We start from the raw sequence: 20,346 nt of genomic DNA on the forward strand, positions 1-20,346 counted from the left end.
TACATCATCCTACACGCAAGAATCCAACCACATAACCTCGCTCATGAACACCAACCATGTATAAGGGTGTGAGCAAATTGACTATTTAAAAAGAACTCCATGTATATATATAGTTTGAGAATTATATAGTTTGTTATGTTTGAGAGTTTGGAATTTGGTGCAAATTCATGCTTTTTCTTGTATGTTTTTTTATCAATATAATTGACATGGTGCTGACTCAAGAGAATATATACCATAACCTTATTTATGGATGGCATTGGAACAATGAATAGGACAACTTTATTGTCAATTAATATCCAAAATCCTTACCTAGATTGTCATTGACATCAAATGTATATATCATATATTTTGTTCCTAATTTGTTAGTTTTGAAGAGAGTTCTTAGATTATTTAGATGGCAATCCTTATAAAGTCCAGGGCTGGTATATAAGTCAGTTTAATAGCTGGAGACAATAATAACCCTCCCATCAGTATAAACTGCACCAACCAAAGAATAATATAATTGAAATTGTTTAATTATTAAAAAGTAGCAAAAATCATATTATTATAACTTTTGTTACTTCGGTTTCCAAAAAAGGCCATGAAAAACACAATGTAAAACAGGGGAATCTCACATTATCAAAGACACCCGGAAAAGATTTTTCAAATGAAAGGGATTCTTAGACACGATACTTATTTATCTATTAGGCTTGTTTCAAATTCAACAAAAGAAATACTAATATAACGTACAAGAAGGAACTATCAAGTATGACCACGGAAACTAGAAATATATATATTGCAGCATGATAAGAGTTAAATCAGAAAAAGATAATCATGAACAATAATACTGCAAGTTTCATAGAAAAATCATGATGGTCCAGAATTTGAAATTAAGTTATCATGAATATAGATTGACCTATTTAACGGGTAAAAATAGAGCATATATGATGATGGTCCAGAATTTGAAATTAAGTTATCCTGAATATAGATTGACCTATTTAACTTTAAAAAATATAACATATCTCAATTGGACTGGTTAATTATCCTAGTCCATCACATATTTCAAAACACCCGGTATCCTTCCAACATGTCAGTTCAACAAAAGAAAATGGAACTAAACGAATAGAAAATTTTCAAGTCATAATAATATCAAATATATAGAATTGTCTACAAAACAAAGTTCAACTAAATCAAACCAATGCCGGAGTATTAGCACCAATATTGCACCAATATTGCTGACACAGCATTCAAAGAAACAAAGAACTCCACCAACAAATCCTGGCAAGAGAGAGAGAGAGCAAAAGAGGGGATTTTTCAAAAGCATATCAAAAGCCTACGCTGCAAAATGCAATCTGCTTTACAAAGTACCAGATTTGGGTAGAAAAAAGAACAAGTTGTGAAGTGATTGAGAGATACCCTTCAAATTTTGAAACTTACAGATGAAAAGAGCAATCTCAAATCCTAGTGAGTAGTTGTCATTGTCTGTGTCTCTGACGGTTGATCGAAGAATGAGGACAGAGGTGATTGAGAGGTTTGCAGACGAAGAGTGAGAGTTAGGGTTTGAGAAACAGATATCGCTTGACAATCACATGCAACTTTTTCTGTGCAAACATTAAAAAGATAATAAAAAAATAATATCAATTGAGAAAAAACAAAACAAAACCCAACCAAAACCCTAATTCCTGAATTCCATTGAATGCAGCAAAGATTAATTTTGCGGAGAGAAAAACTAAACCAGTATAGAGATATGGCAATTATGAAGCTGAAGATGCATGAATTTTCTCTCTCTAAATTGACAGAGTTTTATTACACTTCAAATATTTCGATCCCCCATTCCTCCTTTCTCCTTTCTATTTATAGACAATTTGCATTATTCTATAGCATTCTTAACTAACTTCCGCCGCTGGGCCTATCCTCAAGGTTAAATGGTTATGGGCCTGAATCCTCTTTGAAGGCCTTTTTTAGTCAATCCACTACACCCGGTCTGTTTTGTGGACGTCAAGTTTGGGCCCATGTCAATTATCAGGCCCAAACTTTGTTATGCGAGTTGGATCTGGCCCGAGCAGTCTTTGGCGTCCTCAACTACCCCCATAATCACTCCCTCATTAATTAGGGTGTGATTATTCAGAGACTCAATGATGACTTGACGGCTTATGATGATTTGACGGCTCAAGACGATTGCATGGGGCACCGAGCGGTCGGTCTCGGAATTAATGTCCCTTTTGAAATTCAAATCCCTTCAGCTTCCTGACATCTCAGCAATGGGACCACTTTCCCTTTAAATACCCTTTTCCACGATCGAAGCTTTTCTTGTTGCATCTCTTACATCCTGCTGTCAATCAATTCAGTCCAATTTCTCAAGGCGAACTGCATCTTTTTCGGTCACATCTCATCTTCTCCGGCGAATCTTGTGAAAGATTCTTCATCTTCAGTTTCCTTGCAATATCCTTTGAGGTTAGTCTTGTTGCCCCTCTCCTCCTAAAATCTCTGCATTCTTTGCCAAGGCTCATAATCTCTTTCACCATGCCCATCGATTTAGATGTTCTTCGCTTGAAACTCCATCTTCCCAATAATATTCATGTTAGGGAGTGCCCCATAAATGTAAATATCAGAACTGGTGAAGGCTTTCTTCCCGGTGAAACCTTATTTTGCCTCCATCATTTAAACATTATTAGATTCCCTCTGCATCTTTTCTTTTGTTATGTATTTAATAGGTTGAAAATTTCTCCCCTCTAAGTTAACCCCAACTTTTTTAGGGTTCTATCTGTTCTGTTGCTTCTGAATCGTGACAGAGGTTTGGATCTTGATTTAATTGATCTTCTCATTTGTTACAAAGTTAGCAAGATCAGGTTGGATGAGGCTTACTACCATTTCTATCTGTTCGAGAAAATGTCCATCTGTATGGACAAACTTAAATCTGAAAAAGGGTGGAAAAGAGGCATTATTGGGGTTCGTGGAGCTTAGTTTGCTCCAGTAGCCAATGAATATCCTATCCCGAATGCCTTTGGCGAATGTTCTGTCTCTTCTTATAAGAAGTTCAAGACTCATAAGGCTGACTGCCTTTGTGAAATTTACATTCCCCGTTTTTGTTCTTTTCTTTGCAATTCTCTGGGTATCACTTTGGATAATGAACTCAGTTACAGTATTTGCAGGGATAAGATCATATACCTGAAGGAACACGTGCTGAGCAACGTCCCCTCTTGTTTGGAGCTTCTCACATCTGAAAACCTTAGTGACATTTCAGTCCTCGGTTCCATAATGAGTCAACTCCAGATCCCTTCCTTCAGTAGGAAGAAGGCTCCTCCTAGGGCTGTGATGACTCCTGCAGCTTCTTCTTCTCTAGCCTCAGCATCGTCTTCTGCTACTACCTCCAACACTACTCCAAATGCAATGAATACTAACCCAATCGTCAATGTTTCTTCTCTCAATCTGAGCACCGCTTCTCGGACTCGTGGCCCCTCTGCCCCCGCTGCATCCACTTAAGACAAAGAGCGAGGAAAAAGGCCCCAACCTTACAGTAAGGGCAATCCTGATGACCTTCCCCTGACGAGGAGGGTTCGGACTTCTGGGCCGAACATGCCCATACCCCCCCAGATCAGACTGGTTGCTCTTTCTGGATCTGGCAAGACCACTGCTTCTGCCTCTGGTGAGGCTCCTTGGACTCCTCAATTTGTCCGAACGGATGGATCGGTTGTTAAACCGAGTGACACCATGTTCAAAGATGGCCTAACAGCCATGGCTTATTACAAGAACATGTGGTCCCCCAAAGATGTTGAGGTTGCCAAAGCTCTTTCTCAGAAAGAAGTGTTCAGCCGTTTTCCTTTGGCTGCTATGGAGGTAATTACCTACCTAGGTCTTAGTCACCTCAGAAGTATATTCATTTTATAATTTCTTTGAACATAGGTTCGGCTTAATTAGTATTCATGTATTGTTTTGCAGACTCTGTTTGGTATGATGGCCATGCAAAAGCATGTTGAGGCTGCCAACGTTAAGGCACGAAAATTCGCCAAAGACGTTGAAGTAGGTTACCAAGAGAACTAGATCATTAACACCAAAAATGCTGAATTCATGGTGCAACTGAACAAGGTTGAGAATCAAAGGGATAGTCTGAAGAAGGAAGCAGACTCCCTTCAGGATGAGAAGAATGCCCTTCAGCTTGAGAAGAATATTTGGTAGACCGAACGAGGGTCACTTAAGGCTGAAAGGGACAACCTTCAGCGCTTGCTTCATGACGAACAAGCAGAGCGCATGACCTTTGAGAAGAGGGCTCTAGATGAGCGCAATGCCTTGCTTGGCATTATTGGTAAGGTTAATAGAGGGGTGACAGCTCTGCATGGTCGCTTCTCTAGAATCGGAGCCCTCAGATATGCTGAAGGGTTCAGAGAGGGTTATAATGACCGTCTTCCTGCTGAGGGTTAGACCGGTTCCACTCTAGATGACATTGACAATGAACTCAAGATCGATCCACCAGGAATCTATATCGACCCAGACTCCTCTCATACCGAGCATATCTTTGATGAATGCCAGGATATTGCTTCTTCCGGGGTCATACCTGCCCCTCCTTCTCCACCTTTAGATGCTCCTTCTCTGTCTGTCGTGGTTCCATCTGCAACCACTGCCAAGGGCGGAACCCTGTAGAATCCTTTATCTATCGTGGTTCCATCCGCAACTGCTGCCAAGGGCGGAACCCTGCAGAATGAAACAGTGATCCAGCTATATTCCCTTCCTCATAGTGATGCTGCAGCCACTGATGGGGAAAGGAACGCTAGCAACGTTGAGGGGATTGTTAAAGCTAAGCGAGTTAATGAGGCTGAGCGGGTTAATGAGGAGATGAGCATTGCTTAATTGTACTTATATTTTCTTTATATCATCTTCTTTGTAACTCTCACAACTCCTTATATAAATGAAAATGATGATTTCTATTACTCATGATTTTAAACTTTGCATCGTTTGTCAATAACTGTTTGTGTGAATGAATTACCACTTTATTTTGAATCCTTTGTCTATTACTAATTGGCAAGTATTTGGCGTTCGGCTCATAGTGCCAGCTTGCCACTTAAAATGTCTAAGTGTTTGGCGCTCGGCTAGAATGCCATTTGCCAGTTGGCTTCTTACTTTTTGACAAGTATTTGGCGTTCGGCTCATAGTGCCAGCTGTCAGTTACCTTGTATAAGTGCATGACGCTCGGCTAGAATGCCATTTGCCAGTTGGCTTCTTACTTTTTGACAAGTATTTGGCATTCGGCTCGTAGTACCAGCTGCCACTTACCTTGCATAAGTGCCTGGCGCTCAGCTAGAATGCCACTTGCCACTTGTCTTCTTACTTTTTGGCAAGCGTTTGGCTTTCGGCTCGTAGTGCCAGCTGCCACTTACCTTGCATAAGTGCCTGGCGCTTGGCTAGAACGCCACTTGCCACTTGGCTTCTTGATTTTTGGCAAGTGTTTGGCATTCGGCTCGTAGTGCCAGCTGCCACTTACCTTGCATAAGTGCCTGCCGCTTGGCTAAAATGCTACTTGCCACTTGGTTTCTTGCTTTTTGGCAAGTGTTTGGCATTCGGCTCATAGTGCCAGCTGCCACTTACCTTGCATAAGTGCCTGGCGCTCGGCTAGAATGCCACTTGCCACTTGGCTTCTTATTTTTTGGCATGTGTTTGGCGTTCGGCTCGTAGTGCCAGTTGCCATTTACCTTGCATAAGTGCCTGGCGCTCGGCTAGAATGCCACTTGCCACTTGGCTTCTTGCTTTTTGGCAAGTGTTTGGCGTTCGGCTCGTAGTGCCAGCTGCTACTTACCTTGCATAAGTGCCTGGCGCTCGGCTAGAATGCCACTTGCCACTTGGTTTCTTGCTTTTTGGCAAGTGTTTGACGTTCGGCTCGTAGTGCTAGCTGCCACTTACCTTACATAAGTGCCTTTGTTCATGAAGGCAATACTTCTACCAATTTCCCGAGGTTTTGTCAATTTGCAATTATACACTCAAAAGTAAATATTGCTCAAACAAAAATTTATTTTTATTGATAATACCTTTTCAAAAATGTGGCGTTCCAAGGCTTGTTTACCAGCCTTCCAGCCATAGTTTCCAACACATATGCCCCCTTTCCTATAACTTCTGCAATTCTATACGGTCCTTCCCAAGGTGACATCATTTTCTTGATAATTCCAACTTTTCTTTTCAGAACTAAATCACCAAGTACAAAATCCCTATGCCTCACCTTCCTGTTATGGCTATTCATAAGTGTTTGCTGATATGACGCAAGCCTTACTGCCGCAACATTTCTCTTTTCCTCAAGAAAATGGAGGTTAAACCTCAGCATATGATCATTCTGCTCTTGATTCCATGCTAGGCTTTGAACAGTGGGAACTTGATGCTCCATCGGTATTACTGCCTCGGTACCATATGCTATAGCGAACGGGCTCTCCCCAGTTGGTCGCCTCGGTGTCGTTCTATATGCCCACAGAACGTTTGGGAGTTCATCCAACCACTTCCCTTTCTCATCTTCAAGCTTCTTCTTTATGCAAGCGAATATTGTTCTATTTGTGATCTCAGCCTGACCATTCGCCTGTGGATGGCTGACCGCTACTAACTTCTGATTGATTCCATATTCTTCTAGCAACTCTCTCACCTGCTTGCTATCGAGATTAGTCCCATTGTCTATGATGATCGACTTCGGTACACCAAGTCGACAAATGATATTACTCCAAATGAAACGTCTCACGTGAGTCTGAGTGACACTAGGGTACGGTTCTGCCTCTACCCATTTGGTGAAGTAATCTGTTGCAAGCAGAACGTACTTATTTTGTGACTTGGCAGTAGGTAACGGACCAACCACATCCATCCCCCAATATGCGAAAGGCCATGGTTTGGCCATTACGTGTAAGTCTTCTGGTGGTTGGTGGATCAGGGGTCCATATCGTTGGCATTTATCACATCTTCTCAAAAATTCCTCCACGTCCCGTGACATGTTCGGCCAAAAGTACCCTTGTGTTATTGCTTTGTGTGCTAGGGATCTCCCCCCTGAATGATTGCCACACACACCTTCATGAATGGTCCTCAATATTTGCTGAGCTTCTGCAGGGTTACACACTTTAGATAAGGTCCTAAATAAGACCTCATGTAGAACTGATCGTGTACCACGGCATATTTCGAAGCATTTGATCTGATCCTCCTTGCCTCATCCCTTCGTTCGGGCAAAACATCATCTCGGATAAATGCAATAATTGGATCTATCCAGCTTGGCTCATATGGTATGACATTCACCTGCCATGGGTCCGAGCTTGACAACTCCTCCGAGATAAATAGCTGGCACAGCATACCAACTGGAATCACCCTTGCTAATGTCTTACCCGAGCTCGATGCACTGTAGGCCAAATGGTCGGCATCTTCATTGTGCTCCCACGGCACTTGAATGAACTTGATCTGATTGAAATTGCTGGCCTCGTGCATAACGGCTGAATAGTATGCTTCCATAGTTTCATCTTTGGTACCATACTCCCCAGTTATTTGTCGAATGATCAACTGCAATTCACTGAAGGCGACTAAGTTTTTAACTTTTAGTTCCTTGGCCAACCTTAATCCAGCCAATAACGCTTTATACTCTGCTTCATTGTTGGTTGCCCTAAACTCAAGCTTAATTGCTTGGCTCAGCACAGTGCCCTCTGGTGTTTGCAGTTTGACCCCGATTCCTGCCCCCATTTGATTTGAGGAGCCATCAACGAAGAGCTTCCATGAGGATTCTTCCAAACATGCATGTGGCTCTTTCGTATCACACTCCAGTAAGAAATCAGCCACCGCTTGCCCTTTGATGGCCGTTCGGGGTTCATATGTGATATCAAAAGAGCTTAACTCTATCGCCCACTTCGTCATTCGTCCGGACAGATCGGGCTAATGCAGGGTCACCCTTATGGGAAATGTGGTCAGAACGACTATTGGATGGGATTCAAAGTAGTGCCCGAGCTTTCTTTTTGCATTCACCAAGGACAAGATCACTCGTTCAGCCTTTAAATATCTTCTCTCTGGCTCGGCCAATGTTTTGCTTACATAAAAGACTGGGAACTGCTTACCCTCAGCACACCGGATCAGAACACCGCTGGTTGCAATGCTAGAAACTCTGAGGTATAAGAAATTTTTTTCACCTGGCTCTGGGGTATTCAAAACTGGTGGGTTTCGCATATATTCTTTCAGATTGGTCAGTGCTTGCCTCTGTTCATTCCCCCATGACTGTTTTCTGTGACCTCTGATTGTATCAAAGAATGGTTTACACCGATCAGATAACTTGGAAATAAACCAACTCAATGCCGCTATGTGTCCGGTAAAAGCCTGAACTTCCTTAATAGTGCACGGTTCTGTATTTTTAAGCAGAGCTTCCGCTTGGGTTGGGCTGACCTCAATCCCTCTGTTGTTGACCACGTGGCCAAGGAACTGCCCTGATCCCACGCCGAACGAGCACTTTGTCGGATTTAATCTCATTCCATACCTTCTTAATACATTGAACACTTCTTGCAAATGCTTCAAATGATGTCCTTTCTGCTTGCTCTTTATCACCATATCGTCGATGTAAGCCTCCACTGTTTTGCCCATTTGATCCTTAAAAATTTTGCAAACCAACCTTTGGTACGTAGCTCCAGCATTTTTCAATCCGAACGGTATGACCTTGTAACAATAGATCCCTCGTTCGGTGATAAAAAAAAGTTTTTTGTTCATCGTTCGGATCAATAGGAATTTTATTATAGCCTGAATAAGTATCAAGAAAAGTTAACTGCTCATACCCTGTTGTAGCGTCCACCATTTGATCAATCTTCGGAAGTGGAAAGCTATCATTCGGGCAGGCTTTATTCAGATTGGTGAAGTCAATACAAACTCTCCATTTTCCATTCTTCTTCTGCACTACAACCACATTTGACAACCAGCTCGGATATTATACTTCTCGAATGAACCCAGCTTCGAACAATCGGTTTACCTCCTCAGCAATGATCTGGTTGCGTTCCGGGGCGAACCTCCTCTGCTTCTGCCTTACAAGGCTGACAGAAGGGTTGATCCCTGGCATGTCCGAATGGCTCCAAGCGAACACATCTGCATTTTGAGAAAGGAAATCAATTAACTGGCATTTTTTTTCATCTGAGAGTCGCGATCCTACTTTTGTGGCTCGGTCTGGCCTCAAATGATCAATTTGAACTTTGTCCAGAGGCTCTTCGGTCAGCATCGTGGGCTCCTCCTCCCTGCTCATGCCTAGGGGAGGTTCCTGTAATTGCTATTGTACAGTAACAGATCGGATGGGAGCCTTTCCCTTCCTTGCGGCTTTCAGAGTTACTGAGTAGCATTCCTTTGCTGCAACCTGATCCCCATGGATATCAATCACCTTGCTCCCATCTGGGCTTAGGCATTTCATCACTTGGTGTAGGGTTGAGGGGACTCCCTATACCCTATGGATCCATTCTCTCCCCATCAACAAATTATAGAAGGTATAGATCTCCATCACCACAAAACTTTCGACTAAGTCCCTCTCAGCTGCTCGGACCACCAATTCAACGGTGCCGATCGGTTCGACTCGTTTGCAATCAAAACCCAACAACGGATTTCCTGTAGACTTGAGCTCCTCTGGCTTAATTTCAAGCCAATCAAAAGTGACTCTAGGCATGATATTCGCACTGCTACTCGGATCGACGAGCACTCTTCGTACTAAGCATTCTGCCACTGTCAAACTGACAACCAAGGGATCTTCATACAGAATCTGAACTCGCATCAGGTCTGTCTTATCAAACCTTATTTGCATGGCCGAGCTTTATTGGTGCAAGGTGTTGACACTGCCTACTCGCCTCTTCATTTGCGCTTGGCGGAGGCGTGTTCGGAGTAAATCCTTGGATTCTGCGGTCTGCTCGGGTCGGCCATAGATTGCGTTGAAAATCCGTCCGGGCTGAGCATTATGGTGGTTTGGTTTTTGGTTTCTCTTGACCTGCTCAGCTGGACGATTTTGCTCTTGTGCCGGCCCTTGAACATACCCTGCAAACTCGCCTCTGGCGATCAGCATTTCCACTTGCCTCCTCAGATTCCTGCATTCGTTAGTTTGATGACCAAAATCACTATGAAATTGATCCCTCTGCTCGAAAGGTTATCTGATTGGTAAGGGAAGACGAAACTTATCTTTGTTTTCTTGGTAGAGCCTCGCCAATGTAACTTTGAGTGGGGAAATCAGTTCATCCTTTTGGGGCTTTTTCTCTGCCTTCCAGGAGATCTGATGCTGCGGCGGGGGTTGTTTCTGCCGAATCTTGGCTTTGGACTTCTCCTTTGTAGAGATGATAGACGTCTTCCTAGCGTTAGTTGCTTCTTCTTCTTCTAGACAAATGAAACCATCAGCTCTCTCATTCAGCTCGTCCATCGTCTTTGGTGTGTTTACTACTAGACTTGTATGGAACGGAGTCCCTTGGGTCATTACTAGCTTGAACGCTTGAACGGCTGTTGATGGATGACATTCCATAACCATACTTTTAACGAGGTTAAACCTGGTGAGAAAGGCCTGGAGCCGCTCATCCTCATGCTGCTTCATTGTAAACAAACTTGACACATCTTTTGCCGAACGTTTATTTCCATAATACTGACTTATGAACTTATCGCACAAATCTTGAAAGCTAGCAATTGAACCTTGAGCCAAGTTCTTGAACCAATTGAAGGCTGAGCCAGCTAAGCTTGTTGGAAAGCACTTGTACATCAATGGATCGTTGTTCGTGTTCAAAGACATTTTCAACTGAGTATGGTAAATGTGATCAATCGGATCGGTTGTTCCATAAAAAAGAATGAACACATGCATGGAGAACTTCCTCGGATTCGGAGCGTTCAGGATCTTATTAGTAAATAAAGAGGCAACCATTCTTGTAGACGAGCAAAGCGCCTTATTCTCCCTTGAAAATCGCGATAGAACCCTCGGATTCGCCGACCTCTCGTCGGAACTCTTATAACCATAGGTCGACATTGAAGGACGGTAGGGCGGATCGAACGACCTCTCCTCCACAAATCCTCTCTGCCATGGCGACGAGGTTCCGTGTTGATCGACCACCATTGCTTCATCATGTAGCAATCCTCCATGATTTGGATCAAACGCTGCGGCTCCTTCTTGCGTGACTCGTTCGCGGTGCGGATCGTGGTGGATAGATCCCTCCCTATCCTCCATCTATCTGAGGTTAGGAGGTAGATCAACTTGCACCATCTCGTCGCGGTGAGGATCCATGCGACGTTCCCCTTCCAGATCGTTATGATAAGCAGCATTGGACGGCGCAACTGCTTCAACTATCGGAGATGGCCTTGGAATTGCAGGAGCCTCACGACGCTCTATTCCAGCTCGCAGTTCGGCATTATCTTTTCGTAACGCATCAATTATATTCATCAACTCATTGAGCTTCAATTGCTGGCCATTATCCAATAGATTCGAGCTCTCTCCTTCGATCATCATACCGGATCCAAGCAAAGTCATTCACTGCAAATTATCTGTTAGATCTGAGCTTTGCTAATACAAATGCACTAGATCCAGACTCAAGCTCGGTCGAATTCTGACTGCAATTGACTGGATCTGGATTGCTACAACGACAAATTCAACAAACTCAGTAATCTCTACTGATCTCAACCACACAACTCATCAGAACAAATGTAAACCAGAGCTATGTAAAGTGACCTATCGAGCTTTCCAAATCAAACGAAATCGAGATTCGGTAACACAAACTGTGATTTCACTGATCACGACTCTGCCTTTAGTGATCTAGCTTCGTCCTAATGAACTATTCTAGATCGAATCAAGCTGAATCTAACACTCATCAATCTTCGTTGGTTCCCACAGACGGCGCCATTGAAGATACATGAATTTTCTCTCTCTAAATTGACAGAGTTTCATTACACTTCAAATATTTCGATCCCCCATTCCTACTTTCTCCTTTCTTTTTATAGACAATTTGCATTATTTTAGAGTATTCTTAACTAACTTCGGTCGCTGGGCGTATCCTCAAGGTTAAATGGTTATGGGCCTGAATCCTCTTTGAAAGCCTTTTTTAGTCAATCCACTACACCCGGTCTGCTTTGTGGATGTCAAGTTTGGGTCCATGTCAATTATTAGGCCCAAACTTTGTTATTCGAGTTGGATCTGGCCCGAGCTGTCTTTGGCATCCTCAGAAGCATTTTGAGATCGAAGGGGTGGTGACGACGAGTTGTGGTCCGCGGCGAGGAGACGTAGTCGAATGCACCGCCAATAACGGTGGTCGGTAGATGTGGTCGAGCATATGATGAGAAAGAGGGGTGATCGTGTGAGAATATGGCACGTTGTAGGGAAATCATAAAGCCAAGAACGTCTGAGAAATATACGTAGTGTAGAGTTACAAAAAAGAACAGTGACGAAATGAACTTAATGCAAAACTACTGAGGGCAATTTCAGTGAGAAACAATTAGTTGGTAGAGTCTCTCTAATTTGTGAGAATTAGAATTAGAATTAAAATTAAAATTAATTTTTTTTTTTTTTTAAAAGTACACAACGAAAAAGGCATATGTAAATAGAGCCTTCGAGTCTTTGGGATGGACATGGCCACTTTGGGAATCAATATATCAAATTAGTCTCAAACCAACTAAGTTCTATGCAACTGGTTCTATCGAGAAACAAAAAATTCAAAAGGTTCTCGGTTTAAATCGAACAATTCTGTTGTATTTTTTATTTTATTTTTATCTTCAGTAAATAAATGAAAATCAAATTTAGTAGTTGTGAATCGGTTGGCTCATGTTGAACCAGTCAATTCAGTAAACTATGATCATATGCATGTATGCACATATCACTTTATGTTATGTTTGGTTAGAATAAAGGATAAAGTGAAGATGGATGAGAGGAGAGATATATGATGCTTCTCATATTTGGTTGGAGGAAAGGCAAGAATGAGATGAAGTAAGGAGGAATGAAACATCATTCTTAACCTATTGTTTTTTTATCTGTTCAAATTTGAGCCGAGGAGACTAGGGAAAGAAATAATAAATGATCTAATAAAATGTAAAACCAATTTTAATCTTTTATTATTTACCAAATAGCTTGTTTTATCTTACATAAATTCTTTTAGACATAATGAGGGTATATTGGTAAAAATAATAAATAAATTTTTTCTTTATTTCCAAAAAAAAAAATTACCTCATTCAGGTGCCTTTTCTGAAAGTTTTCTCATCCATCTCTCGTCCTCCTTTTCGCCTATTTTTCTATCCTGTGAGTTGTACACAGCAGAACATATTTTAGGAAAGTATTAGATTTTGTAAAACAGATCTGTGTCTGTTACCAACTTTACTTATTTTAGCAGTTAAACAATTAATCGTATGCAATGAAATAAAGCAAAGTATAGAGTTAGAGATGACACCAGGATTTTAGCGAGGAAACCCCAGTTGATAAAATACGTCAACTGTTATGGGAAAAACCTCGTGGACTTGTGCAATCCAAAGTAAACCAATCCACTATGCTTGAAACAAAGTATACCGAACTTTGACTCTGGCTTACACCCTATCGTTCTACACTATACCAACAGCTGACGATCCTCTGGCTTTACGACTCCCCGTCCAACAACAACTTGACCTCAGGCTTACATTTGATATTTGTAGAAGAGTAGCAAGTAGATCAGACAGCACTCCACGAATGCTCCAACCCTTTCAAAGTGTGATTGCATTTACTTCTGTTCTTTAACCGTCTGAATGATGTAGAAGAAGATCTACTTCGTTTGATCGATGTTAATATAACTGTATGATCACGATCTGGATTTGAACACCACAACTCTAAACTCACTATGTGTTTATGTGTATGTGTTCTAGAAAGATGACAGAAAAATCAACTCTGATTTTCTGCAAAAATAATCTTCTTAAGGTTTTTAAGAATAATAAATTTGTAGATCAAAAGCCATAAATAATTCGATGTATATGACATGGTTTATATAGAGTTTAGAATGACCTAATCCCTCTGGAAATAAGGTAAAATTCGTGCATAGGATTTAATACTATTTTAGACCAATTGGGAAACAATTCAGGATAAGGAAACTGAAGTTGTATAGTGAACAGGACTTCTTGAACATGTTCGATAAATCTTGAACCAATTCAAGATGAATATGTTCGATAAATCTTGAACTAGTTCAAGATGGACAGAACGTAAAATCTCCACTCTGCTGAAGTTGAACCTGTTCGATTATTCTTGAACCAGTTCAAGATGAACTCGTTCGATTATCCTTGAATCATTTTAAGATGGACAGAGTGTGAAAACTTGTTCCGAACAAAATGGAAAGTATAGAATGTGTCCAACCTTGTTTAGAATCTTTCCTATGTGGTGTTCTTACCTTTTTCTTCAAAAATCTTCAAGTATGGTAAGTTTAAACTCCTTCCCAGTTCTATAGTCCCTGTCGAACTTGATAACTTGTAGAATAAGTAATTTGAATTACAACTCAACTTGGACTTGTTATGTCTATGATAATTGCCAAAAATAAATTAATATCTCACAATCTCCCCCTTTGGAAATTTCGTGACAAAACTCTAAAAATAATTTTTGCAATCTACCCAAAGCAGAAAAGTAAATTACATTATTTGCTTAAAGACAAAAATATGGAGTAGGAACACTGTTCTTCTTGGATTCAAGGATTGACCTATTTCCTGCACACTATCAAGCAACAACTATCAGTGAATTTTAATAAATAAAAATTTATGAGAACTCCCCCTTAAGTAAATATCCAAAATTTTATCTCCCCCTTAACATCACATTTGGTCTCCCCTTTTTTGTAACAAATTGACAAAGCATAGGGACAAATAATAGAATAGATAATTCCAATCCAACGAAGTCAATTAAAGCATATTGAAGTCATTGAAAGCATATTCTAGGAATATCCAAAAACAAAGACAAGTGGTGTAATTATTTAAATAAAACATGATGTCATGATGCATGAGAAAATAACATTAAAAGTAGCAACATGTTCCCTCAACCACTCAGAGACAATAAACAACATCTTTAGTCTCTACCACTCTCTTCCTCATCGTCATCCTCATCCTCATTTGTATACTCATCCCCTTCCTCATCTTCTTCCTCATCTTCAGCTCACAGTGATGGATCTGGAGGTGCAGGCTTGTATACATCCTCATCCGGAACTCTTGATGGCTGACCTCTCAGCTGAGTCATCTGTAGTTTGAGATCTCGGATCTCAAGCATCATCCTATCAAACAATGAAGTCTGATGCTGAAGTAGATGAGAATACATGACATTTGTATCTGCTCTCGAAAAAGTTCCCTTTGGAGGAAATAGCTGAGTAATCTCTGAAACCTGTGATGACCCCTCATTAACAGTTCTTCTAGATTTCTGAGTATTCTCTCGAGCAGTCTTTGACTTGTTCAAAGCACGAGGATCCAATTAAGTTATGATACACTTATGATAAGCCCTTGGAGGAATTTGCACATTCTTCTGTTTAAGACTTTCCATGATGATCACTGGAAACGGAGAAGAATACTTCGAGAATTTTTCTTATAATGAGCTATCATAAGCTGCAAAATAGAGTCTGTAAGTAGGATAGTCTCATTATTAGCAAGAAAATAAATTACTTATGCTCGCTAAAGAGGTAGTTCATCCTTCTTTCCAAAGTAACCCAAATTAGCCATAGCAAACAAGTTGAAGAAAGCGGTTTCATCTGTCAGAAATCGAGCTGGAATACTATCTCTATTCATAGAGGAGTTCGGCACACATATCTTTGGAATAATCCGGGAAAAAGCAGGACCCGTGACTGTCAAAAGCAGAGTATGTCCACACAAATGCCGACTGTCCTGAAGACCAAGAATAGTCTCGATATCATCCTTGTCAATCGAATAATCAACTTCAAACAGGGAGATAACGAAGTAAGTGTCATGAACTTCACGGATATTAGCATAGAAATAGCTAATCATATTTGGACAATAATATCCTTTGCCAAACTTAGTGAAATAAAGCTAATTATTCGATTTGATGTAGTTCACGAGCTTACACCCTTGTGTGTCTTGGAGTTTCTGAAGATTAACATTCCTCTCTGTCTTTATTGGGCTATGTTTGTAAACAGAGAAATACACCTTCCAAGCTTCCTCGTTGTAAAAATGGGACGCATCAAATTCAATCTTAACAGTGCTAGAAACTGATGGATATCTCATTGGAGCCATGCTAAGTGCTTGTGAACCACTTTGAGGTTCGTGGATGGAGATGCCGGTTCGAGACCTTTCTGGTGGTCTTGGATTTGTAATTCTTTTTCCCTTTGCTTCCTTAGTCAATTTAGGAGCCATGTTCTTTAGAAAATTTCTCACTTGAAAGCTTGTAACTCTTTCAAGAATTTTATCGAACACCTGGTGTGCAACCCCAAAGGTGTTATAGAGAAAAGATTGATTCAATCTTCAATCTTCCCCAAAATCAACAACAATTGCAAACTTGAATTCCCCTAGCACAATGAAGCTTCAATTTCTTCAATCAACCAACAACTTAATCAATCCTTCAAGATTTCAAGCCCAAACTCCATAACTTCCATTCAAACCCATTTTACAAATTTTCAATATTCACACTCTTCAATTCTTGTCTTCAATCTTATGAATATCATGTATGATCATATATATCATGAATGTGTTTAAAATATATGAGTTGGGTAATGACATGGAGTGAAGGAAAGCAAGAGAGATGGAGTGGTGTATGCAAAAATGAGGCCTGAAGCATGATTTAAACACAAATACCCGAGCTTTTGAACCGGTTCAGCCTTCTTGAACCGGTTCAAGAAGGACAATGCACAATTGTGCATTAAGCTTGAACCGGTTCAGCCATCTTGAACCGGTTCAAGATAGACGGTCACCTCATGCTTGTCCTAGTGACTATCTTGAACTGGTTCAACCCCTAGTGAATCGGTTCAAGACTCCCAGTGTTAAATACTCAGAAATTTTTTTAAACAAAATGTTTTAAATTATTTCTAGAAAAATATTTTTAACACATTAGTGTTTAAAACTATCAAACAAAAACAACTGAAAACCTAAAAATCAAAATCTTTTAGAATTTTCCAAATTTTTTCATTTTTTTTATATGTTTTTTTCAATTAAAACTAAAAACTAAATCACCAATCATTAAAAACATCCAGTCAACACACGATTCAAAACCCTTTTAAAGAATTTTAAAAATATCTCAAAAAACGAATATTTGACTCCACAGATTTTTCAAATAATTTCAAATCTCAGAAAGTAATCACAACATGAAATCAAACTTGCAAATTTTACTGAAAAATTTATAAATTAATCAAGCAAGTTCATGTGTGTGTGTGAAATCCAATCTAATCTATCTTTAGTTGAATTTCAACCGATCATTGTCTAAACCTTATTAATCAAAAAGCATCAAGATAAAATTGTTTTGAGCAATTTTTCTAAGTAAGATGGCTTTCACTCTAAAGAGTAGTCAGCAATTCCCCAACTCAACTTATCTCCACTTTTCACTTCAATTCACAATTTAGTGGAAGCTTTCGATCAAATCTCAATAGGTAGCCTTTTCCTTAGCAAAGTATTCAGCAATATTTTTTTTTTCTTTTCAGGTTGAATATTTTTCAAATTTTTTTTAAAGCTCCTATTTTTTAAGACATTGACCTTTAAAACTTTTGTGAACAATAAACTCTAGTAAACAGATCAAAAGATTTTCAACTAAATTTGTCAGAGATGGACTAGTGCAAAAAAGTCTATGAATTTAAGAGATTCAAATTTAAAAATCTCCTAAACAATGCAAATCATCTTTCAATGTATACATTGCATACCAAAAATCTATTTTTATTCAAATTATCGTGTGTCTCAATTTGCATTCAAAATAGATCAAAAATTCTTTAAAAGAATGTTCACCTGTATACCAAAAAAATTATGATAAAAAACTCAAACCCTAACCAAACCCTAACAAGTGATCCAACGTAACAAAATTTTCTTTTAAACACAGGCTATGATCACTGAATTTTGTAGGACTCAGTTTGAATGTGAAGTCCTTTTGGAAAGTTGGAAACTTGTTCCAAGGACTTAATAGGCATATAATCGATCAAATTAGACTTTTTGATCCACATAGCGTTCACTCTCACTTCTTGAAATTCTCCTTCATTCTTTACCTCTTTGTTAGGCAAATTTTCAGCTTTAGAAAACTTAGGTGACACAAAAACCTTTTTCTTTTTAGAAGACACCTTTTTCTTTGCATGAATATCATGAGAATGAAAATAAAAAAAAAATCTTTCTTTTTCCAGTGTGAATTCCTTTTAGCATGAAAATTTCTAGATTTATTCCAATTTTGCTTCTTAGCATGAAACCTATTTTCTGTAAAGGAATTATAACCATGAAAATCATAAAAAGAATTATCTCTTTTCTTTTTATAACAATAGTGTTGACTATGTCTAGTTCTACCACAATAAGAACAATAAAGCACATTGGACACATTCTTAGCATGCATAGGCTCAACAAAAAATTTAGGCTTAACAATTGGAACATTCAAGTTCATGGGTTTAACAAAAACAGTTTGACCCTTTTTTCTAAATGAAGCCCCATTAAAACCTAATCCAGTTTTATCACTTACATGCTTACCAACACTAATCATCTTATCAAGCTTAATCTGCCCAGAAGTAAAAACAATTAATTTCTCTTGAGATTTTTTCAATTCAAGTACAAGAAAATTAAATTTGGCAATAAAAGATTCTCTAGCAGAATTAGCTCGACTTACTTCGCTTTCAAAGAATTTTACCTTGTCATGAAGATTTTGAATTTCAGATTTATTCTCCTCAAGCAATTTCTGTTTTTGCTCATTCTTCTTCTTTAAGGAATCATTCTCCATCTTCAAGGTATCTCTTTCCTTTTTCAATGCATCATTCATGTTTTCTATCTCTCTCAACTTCTTAGATTGCTTCTTGACATCATTGCTCAATAACTCAAGTTGGGTAAGATTTCCTACACACAAAAAAGAATTATTAGCAGTATCATTATCAACATGAGCAATAAAAGCAATAGAAGCATCTTTATTATTTTCTTTATCTTTCAATTTAGAAGGATCTCCTTTATTACAATTTATATTCTTTCTAGTTTTAAGGAACCTTTTAGAATTTTTAGACATCATGAAAACAATATTTGAAAAAAAAAAAACAAATCAAAACTTTCAACAAGGATCAACTCAATGTGTAGAGATTGGCTCTTATACCAATTTGTGAGTTGTACGCAGCGGAATGTATTTAAGGAAAGTATTAGATTTTGTAAAACAGATCTGTGTCGTTACCAACTTTACTTATTTTAGCAGTTAAACAATTAATTGCATGCAGTAAAATAAAGTAAAGTATAAAGTTATAGCTGACACCAGGATTTTAGCGAGGAAATCCTAGTTGATAAAATACGTCAACTGTTATGGGAAAAACCTCGTAGACTTGTGTAGTCCAAAGTAAACCAATTGTAATACCCCTAATTTTAAAAGGATAGTCTCGTCATTTTCATTATTGTTTTCTTGCATATTTTTAGCATTTTTAGTTGATTATTTGCTTATTTGTTTATTTGCCTATTCGTCTAATTGTTATTTTTATTTAATTGAATTGGTTGTTTAATTGTTTATTTAATTGTATTGTTATTTTCTTTAATTGGATTAAATTAGTTTTAATTGTTTATATGGTTTTATTAGTTATTTTTTTGTAAAATAGACTTAGGTGGTAGTTAATTAGTTGTTTTAATTATTAATGTAAAAATAAGGTGTTATTCTTTTATATCAGGTTTTGGGCCGACTAGGGTTGAGATAGGTTTTCCGTCTCCGATTATAATTGGAGCTAGGTTTTAGTTTGGCCTATAAATATATGTAATAGTTATGTCTAGGGTTTTAGAACCCTATTCAGGACAGTGGAGGTAGAGAGAGAACAGAGGAAGGCTTTACAGTAATCGAAATTCGATGGAAACACTTAGGAAGACGACGTCGAGATTTTGAACCGAAATCTCACTGGCAAGTTTTATAACTATCTCTCTCCCTTTGGCTCGTGTTCTTTACATGCCTAATCAATGCTAGGAGTAATTGAATATTAAAACTGACTTTTTGTGCCTGTTGAAACTGATTAAGAAGATATGTATGTTAACGATAGTTTAAGCAAAAACTGATTAAGACGATATTTATGTTAACGATAGTTTAATTGCTTAATCTCATTTTCTTGCATGAACGCTTATGTGAATTAATATTATCAAGCATAAAAAGGGTTTAATATTTTTTGGAACACACTGGAACTTAGAACTGAGCAGTAGAGATCTTGGAATCGAGGAACGAAGGGTCTGGAAGTCGCCAGAGGCGAAGCAAATGAGTGAAACGGGAGGAGAGCCGGCTCCTTTTTGAAGGGAGTAGGCTCCTCTAAGTAAAAAAACGGCTCC

General features: G+C 39.0%; 1 protein-coding gene across 1 annotated transcript; it reads right to left on the minus strand.

The window, feature by feature from the left end:
• Positions 1 to 8,887: 8,887 nt before the first annotated feature.
• LOC132316343 (uncharacterized) lies at positions 8,888 to 9,712 on the minus strand. The gene is made up of 2 exons (XM_059814835.1): positions 9,392 to 9,712; positions 8,888 to 9,211 (listed from the first exon to the last, which is right to left on the minus strand). The coding sequence occupies exons 1-2, from the start codon at positions 9,710 to 9,712 to the stop codon at positions 8,888 to 8,890; spliced, it is 645 nt and encodes a 214-aa protein (XP_059670818.1).
• Positions 9,713 to 20,346: the final 10,634 nt, after the last annotated feature.

This window comes from Cornus florida, unplaced genomic scaffold, assembly GCF_030987335.1.
Source record: "Cornus florida cultivar Cherokee Brave unplaced genomic scaffold, ASM3098733v1 CherokeeBrave_3.0.0_Hap2_Chr07, whole genome shotgun sequence".
NCBI lineage: Eukaryota > Viridiplantae > Streptophyta > Magnoliopsida > Cornales > Cornaceae > Cornus > Cornus florida.